This window comes from Mandrillus leucophaeus, unplaced genomic scaffold (assembly GCF_000951045.1).
Source record: "Mandrillus leucophaeus isolate KB7577 unplaced genomic scaffold, Mleu.le_1.0 Scaffold98, whole genome shotgun sequence".
NCBI classification, from domain to species: Eukaryota; Metazoa; Chordata; class Mammalia; order Primates; family Cercopithecidae; genus Mandrillus; species Mandrillus leucophaeus.
The window spans coordinates 1,449,128-1,456,109 of record NW_012110696.1 but is presented as its reverse complement, the minus strand read 5'-3'; the positions used below and the strand labels follow the sequence as shown (position 1 = coordinate 1,456,109).

Below are 6,982 nucleotides of genomic sequence, written 5' to 3'. Positions count from 1 at the left end.
GGGCTCGGTACCGGTGCACCAGGCGGAGGGCCCTCGGCCGCGTGGCGGTGACCAAGTTGGCGGTGGCTGAGGAGTTGGTGGTGGCGGCGTTTTCCTTGCAGCGGCTGGATCCTGCCGTGTGGACTCTGTGCGGTGCCCGCAGGGCGGTGCTGGCGCTCGCCTATCGCTCTGCTCTCTCTTTGTAGACGGCGGGCGCTAATACCACCGACAAGGAGCTAGAGGTTCTGTCCTTGCACAACGTCACCTTTGAGGACGCCGGGGAGTACACCTGCCTGGCGGGCAATTCTATTGGGTTTTCCCATCACTCTGCGTGGCTCGTGGTGCTGCCAGGTACCGGCTTCTGCTGCTGCTGCTCCGCACTGTCTCGGGGACGCTGGCTCGGGACATGCCACAGCCGCCAGGACGGACGGGAATCCTGTAGCTTATGGCCGCCCCGCTTCTTGAGCCGTCACACTGGCCCTGTGCCCGGTGTGGGGACAACGTTGGCCTGGCCCGGTCCTGGTCCCAGAGGGGCCCCATCAGCCCCCTCGAGCCTCCTTCCCATCTGGGTCCCCAAAGGCCCCTCCTGCGGCTCTGGTGTCTCCTGGGCGCCTGGTGGCGGTGTGGGACTGGCTGGCTCTGCTGGGCTCCTCCTCTCCAGGGTCTGGCCCTCCAGACTCACCCGAGTTACTGACCGCAAGACCTTCCAGACAAGGCGGGTGCTGAGGTTCTGAGCCCCCTCCCGCTCCCAGTGGTGCCTGCAGCTCTGAGCCAGGAGCATCCATGGGGGCCCGGGGTGGGGGCCAGGCCAGGCCTCAATGCCCGTGTCTTTGCAGCTGAGGAGGAGCTGGTGGAGGCTGACGAGGCGGGCAGTGTGTACGCAGGCATCCTCAGCTACGGGGTGGGCTTCTTCCTGTTCATCCTGGTGGTGGCGGCTGTGACGCTCTGCCGCCTGCGCAGCACCCCCAAGAAAGGCCTGGGCTCCCCCACCGTGCACAAGATCTCCCGCTTCCCACTCAAGCGACAGGTAACAGAAAGTAGATACCAGGTTCCGAGCTGCCTGCCCGCCGGGCCTCCCGGAGTCCCCCTCGGCCCACGCTGGTCCTTGGCTGTGCGAGTCCTTTCTGCAGCCAGGCGGGCTCACCTCTCCTTGTCTTTGGTCACCATGTAGAGCCCAGGGTACTTTGGGACACAAAACATTCTAAAACTCTTCATTCAATGCTGGTGGAAGTCAGAATGCCCCCGCTTCCGGCCCAGCACTGACCCCCAGCTGTACCTCCACGCCCCATCGCCCACACGGCGCCAACCTGCCCCTGCTGACCCAAGCAGGTGTCCCTGGAGTCCAACGCGTCCATGAGCTCCAACACACCGCTGGTGCGCATCGCAAGGCTGTCCTCAGGGGAGGGTCCCACGCTGGCCAATGTCTCCGAGCTTGAGCTGCCTGCTGACCCCAAATGGGAGCTGTCTCGGGCCCGGTCAGTGGTGCTGAGGGCTGGCGTGGGCTGTAGGGGGCTCGGTGGTGGGGGTGAAACAGCTGCCAGGCAGAGGCCTGGCTGCGTTTAGGGGCCATCAGGGATGTGGTGGATGTTGGGTGTGGCTGGGGCTCTGTGGGGATGCTCCTGGGAGGGGTGTGTGGCAGTGTTTCAAGGTGCCGTATTTGGAGGGCCAGCAAGGGCGGGAGGCCGTAGGTGACATTCTTCATCCTTACGAGCAGGCTGTAGGGGGAGCATGGAGGGCTTCCTGGAGGTGGTGGCTCTGGGCCTCAAGGGCTGGGCCAGGTGGGGGTGGGGACTGTGGTGGGCTGAGAGTGGATGAGCTTGCACGCTCATGGCCCCTCTGCCTCCACTGCCAGGTTGACCCTGGGCAAGCCCCTTGGGGAGGGTTGCTTCGGCCAGGTGGTCATGGCGGAGGCTATCGGCATTGACAAGGACCGGGCCGCCAAGCCTGTCACCGTAGCCGTGAAGATGCTGAAAGGTGAGGAGGGGGCGACCAGGGGTGCAGGGCCGGGCTGGGGGTGCCGCCGCCTGACACAGGCCCTCCCTCCTTGCACAGATGATGCCACTGACAAGGACCTGTCAGACCTGGTGTCTGAGATGGAGATGATGAAGATGATTGGGAAACACAAGAACATTATCAACCTGCTGGGCGCCTGCACGCAGGGCGGTAGGTGTGGTGGTAGCGGCGGTGGTGCCAGGTGGGCAGCCCTCCTGGGTCTGGCAGCCCCTCTGAGGAGCCCGTGCCCCCAGGGCCCCTGTACGTGCTGGTGGAGTACGCGGCCAAGGGCAACCTGAGGGAGTTTCTGCGGGCGCGGCGGCCCCCGGGCCTGGACTACTCCTTCGACACCTGCAAGCCGCCTGAGGAGCAGCTCACCTTCAAGGACCTGGTGTCCTGTGCCTACCAGGTGGCCCGAGGCATGGAGTACCTCGCCTCCCAGAAGGTGAGCAGGGTGGCAGGTGTGGGTGGAGCAGGCTGGGCACTGCCCCGAGATGCTGGGAGCAGCAGGGAGAGGTGGAGAGGCTTCAGCCCTGCCTCCCATCCCTTCCCCAGTGCATCCACAGGGACCTGGCTGCTCGAAATGTGCTGGTGACCGAGGACAACGTGATGAAGATCGCAGACTTCGGGCTGGCCCGCGATGTGCACAACCTTGACTACTACAAGAAGACAACCAACGTGAGCCCGGCCCTGGGGTGGGGGGTGGGGGCCATGCCAGGAGGACACCTGGCGCCAACACTGCCTTCCCACCCCCTCCCAGGGCCGGCTGCCCGTGAAGTGGATGGCGCCCGAGGCCCTGTTTGACCGAGTCTACACCCACCAGAGTGACGTGTATGTGTCCTCCAGACCCCTGGCTTCAGGGGTGGAGGCGGGAACTGGGCAGAGCCAGGACCCCAGCTGCAGCCCCCACGCCTGTGCCCTGGGGCTCTTGGGCGTGGTCTCTACCCCTCCCTGGGGCAGCAGCGCAGCCCTGGCCTGTTCCCCTGGTGCCCGCCCACGTGTCTGTCCTGGGAGTCTCAGGACAGCCTGACCTCGCCTCCCCCTGCAGCTGGTCCTTTGGGGTCCTGCTCTGGGAGATCTTCACGCTGGGGGGCTCTCCGTACCCCGGCATCCCTGTGGAGGAGCTCTTCAAGCTGCTGAAGGAGGGTCACCGGATGGACAAGCCGGCCAACTGCACACACGACCTGTGAGCGCCATCCCTGGCCCTCCACTGGCTCCTCGGGTGGGAGGCCCTCCAGGGCTGGGCGGGGTAGGGACTGGCAGCCCTTCAGGCTGTTCCCGAATAAGATGGGAGGCGGCGGGGCTCACACCTGAGCACCCTGCCCGCAGGTACATGATCATGCGGGAGTGCTGGCATGCTGCGCCCTCCCAGAGGCCCACCTTCAAGCAGCTGGTGGAGGACCTGGACCGTGTCCTCACTGTGACGTCCACCGACGTGAGTGCTGGCTCTGGCCTAGTGCCACCCCCATGCGCCCCCTGCCCCCGGCCATCCTGCCTCCCAGAGTGCTGAGGTGTGGGGCAGACCCTCTGGGGCACAGCCTGGGCACAGCGGTGGCTGTGCGAAGAGGGGCTTTGTGGGACAGCGCTCACCCCGCCTCCCACCAGCAGGAGTACCTGGACCTGTCAGCGCCCTTCGAGCAGTACTCCCCCGGCGGCCAGGACACCCCCAGCTCCAGCTCCTCAGGGGATGACTCCGTGTTTGCCCACGACCTGCTGCCCCCGGCCCCACCCAGCAGTGGGGGCTCGCGGACGTGAAGGGCCACTGGTCCCCAACAATGTGAGGGGGTCCCTAGCAGCCTACCCTGCTGCTGGTGCACAGCCACTCCCCGGCATGCGACTCAGTGCAGATGGAGAGACAGCTACACAAAGCTTCAGTCTGTGTGCATCTGTGTGTGTGTGTGTGCGCGCACATCCGTGTGTGTGTGTCTGCGTGCGTGCGCATCTTGTGGCCTCCAGGTGCAGAGGTACACCCTGGGTGTCCCTGCTGCTGTGCAACGGCCTCCTGACGTGCTGCAGCACCAAGGGGCGTTTGTTCTGGGGGGACCCAGTGCAGAATGTAAGTGGGCCCACCCAGTGGGACTCCCGTGGGGCAGGGAGCTGGGCCCAACATGGCCCCAGCCTCTGCCTTTGCACCACGGGACATCACAGGGTGGGCCTCAACCCCTCCCACACCCAAAGCTGAGCCTGCAGGGAAGCCCCACGTGTCGAGCACCTTGTTCCTGGGGGTGTTAGTGGCACTGCCCCCCGACCTCCAGGCTTTCCCAGTTCCCACCCTGCCCCTCAGAGACTGAAATTACGGGTACCTGAAGATGGGAGCCTCTACCTTTTATCCAAAAGGTTTATTCCAGAAACTAGTGTACATTTCTATAAATAGATGCTGTGTATATGGTATATATACATATATATAAAATATATGGAAGAGGAAAAGACTGGTACAACGGAGGCCTGCGACCCTGGGGGCACAGGAGGCAGGCGTGGCCCTGGGCAGGGAGGGAGGCCCCAGGGGTCTCACCATGCAAGCAGCGGAGCAGGGGCCTTTTCTGGCACTGCAGGTTTGTTTTAAAACTGGACCTGTATATTTGTAAAGCTATTTATGGGCCCCTGGCACCCTCGTTCCCACAGCCCAACACTTCTAGCATTTAGCCAGCCACATGGCGGAGAGTTTTAATTTTTAACTTATTAACAGCCGAGAAGGTTTATCCTGCCTGTAGAGGGACAGCCAAGAATGTACGTCCAGCCTGCCCCGGAGCTGGAGGATTCCCTCCAAGCCTAAAAGGTCGTTAATAGTTGGAGGTGATTCCAGTGAGTAAGGATATTTTATTTCCTTTGTCCTTCTTTTTCAGGAGAAGTAGATTTCTATAGGACTTTTCTTTAGGAGATTTATATTTTGGACTTCAAAGCAAGCTGGTATTTTCATACAAATTCTTCTAATTGCTGTGTGTCCCAGGCGGGGCGATGGTTTCCAGGGAGGGGCCGGCCCTGCGTGCAGGTTCAGATGTTATTAGATGTTACAAGTTTATACATATCTATATATATAATTTATTGAGTTTTTACAAGATGTATTTGCTGTAGACTTAACACTTCTTACGCAATGCTTCTAGAGTTTTATAGCCTGGACTGCTACCTTTCAGAGCTTGGAGGGAAGCTGTGAATTCAGTTGGTTGGTTCTGTACTGTTACTGGGCACTGAGTCTCTGCTACCTTTCAGAGCTTGGAGGGAAGCTGTGAATTCAGTTGGTTGGTTCTGTTACTGGGCACTGAGTCTGGGCAGCTGTCCCTTGCTTGCCTGCAGGGCATGGCTCAGGGTGGTCTCTTCTTGAGACCCAGTGCATGGTGGCCAGAGGTGTCACCCAAACCTGCAGGTGCGATTTTGTTAACCCAGCGACGAACTTTGCAAAAAATAAAGACACCTGGTTCCTAACCTGGCTCTGAGGTTTCTGCCTCCCGTTCTTCTGGGATAGGGGAGGGAGGGGTCACTGGCTGCTGGGTGGTCCCAGGTGGATGCTGGCAGCAGCACCGAAGGTCCCTGGTGGTCTGGGAGCCCCCAAGGGTGAGGAGACTACGGGAGGGCCCTGGTGGGAGGGAGCAGGGTGCCTGGGGGTGCACTGCCCTGGCTGCTCCCAGCTCATGGGTTCCTGAGGTGGTGGTGGTGGGGAGGGTCCTGTCCCACTAGCTGTGAGGCAGACCTTCCCTCATCACCCCACCCCTGGCATCCGCCTTCCCAGTCAACTGGGGAGCTTTCTGGGCATCCCCCCCATGGAGCCAAAAGTAAGCAAAACCCTCTTGGGGCCCTGGGGGGCTACACAGGTGGCCACTCTCTGGGTCAGCCTCTGCCCTCCCAGGCTGGGCAACCAGTGCCCCCACTGCCTTGGGCTCCATCAGGGTCCCCCACAGTGACACAGCACCTTTGGGCAGATGAGGTGCTGATGGGGGTGCTGAGAACCCAGAGATGGAACCGGGCCCTTGCCCAAGTTCATAGCCCTAGCAGGGTGGGAGGACAGCCTGGTGAGAGCAAGTCTGGGAAGGCTTCCTGGAGGAGGAGTGCCATCTCCTGACTCCCCACCACCCTCTGTGTTGTCCTCTCCTCCGCTCTCCCCATCTGTGCTGTCCCCACCTCTGCCGCTCTCCCTCTGCTCTCCTCCCCCATCCCCTCTGTCCTCCCCACCTCTCTCTGCCGCTCTCCCTCTGCTCTCCTCCCCCATCCCCTCTGTCCTCCCCACCTCTCTCTGTCCTCTCTGCCATCCTCCCTCTTCTCTGCTGTCCTCCCCGCTGCTCTTGTCCCTCCTGCCATCCTCCTCGTCTCTCCTCCCCTCTGCTGGCTTGAGAGCAGGGTTTCCCAACCATGAGCTGCATGAACTTTCACTCTATACTCTGGCTCCAAACTCACCTTTCAGGTCAGGGGGCGTTCCTGGCCCCTGTTTCCTGGGCAGGCAAGGGTTTAACTCAACCCCATTCAGGGAAGCACATGTGGGCGCAGGCCTGGTGGAAGCAGCACAGTGACCTCACAAGGGGCTTTCCCTAATGCCCACACCTGCCCAGAAACCCCATGCTGGGCCCGGAGGCAGGCCTGACGATGGGACGCCAGATGACAGTGGCAGGATGGGGAGGCCTACATGGGCCTGAAGGTCACAGGCTGAGGCCTGCAGGGTAGTGGGGCGACCAGGCCAACAGGCAGGCAGTGACAGCAGCCACACCAGGCCGGCAGAGCATGGGGCTCGGAGCGCAGGCCGGGGGCGCCACCTAGCGCTGGCTGGCAGTGTCCCTGCTAAACTTAAGGCACTTCTCCAGTCAGGGCCCTGGTGGACCTCTGGTGGGCACAGTGGGACCCTGAATGGGTGCTGGGGACCAAAGGGCTGGGCCACTGGGAGAACAGTGGCCCATGAAGGTGCTGGTGGGCCAGTCTCCTCCTCCTCAGAGCGCTTCCTTAGAGAACCCAGATGGCAGGACATAGTCCTCGAAGCTGCCCCACCAGGGGCTCCCCAGCTGCCTCCCCCTGTCCCATAAGAAGGTGA

At 62.0% G+C, this 6,982-nt stretch overlaps 1 protein-coding gene across 4 annotated transcripts in view; it reads left to right on the top strand.

The window, feature by feature from the left end:
• FGFR3 (fibroblast growth factor receptor 3) overlaps window positions 1-4,314 on the top strand; it is a 12,726-nt gene extending 8,412 nt beyond the window's left edge. Inside the window, exons 7-17 of one of the 4 annotated variants that reach the window (XM_011970870.1) lie at window positions 186-330; window positions 816-1,006; window positions 1,309-1,454; window positions 1,832-1,953; window positions 2,032-2,142; window positions 2,226-2,416; window positions 2,527-2,649; window positions 2,732-2,802; window positions 3,020-3,157; window positions 3,301-3,406; window positions 3,580-4,314. In XM_011970870.1, the coding sequence (XP_011826260.1) occupies window positions 186-330; window positions 816-1,006; window positions 1,309-1,454; window positions 1,832-1,953; window positions 2,032-2,142; window positions 2,226-2,416; window positions 2,527-2,649; window positions 2,732-2,802; window positions 3,020-3,157; window positions 3,301-3,406; window positions 3,580-3,726 (1,491 nt within the window). In that variant the 3' untranslated portion in view covers window positions 3,727-4,314. Of the gene's footprint in view, window positions 1-185; window positions 331-815; window positions 1,007-1,305; window positions 1,455-1,831; window positions 1,954-2,031; window positions 2,143-2,225; window positions 2,417-2,526; window positions 2,650-2,731; window positions 2,803-3,019; window positions 3,158-3,300; window positions 3,407-3,579 lie in introns of all 4 variants that reach the window. The other 3 variants (XM_011970867.1, XM_011970868.1, XM_011970871.1) reach the window with 3 other exon arrangements.
• The last annotated feature ends 2,668 nt before the right edge of the window (window positions 4,315-6,982 follow it).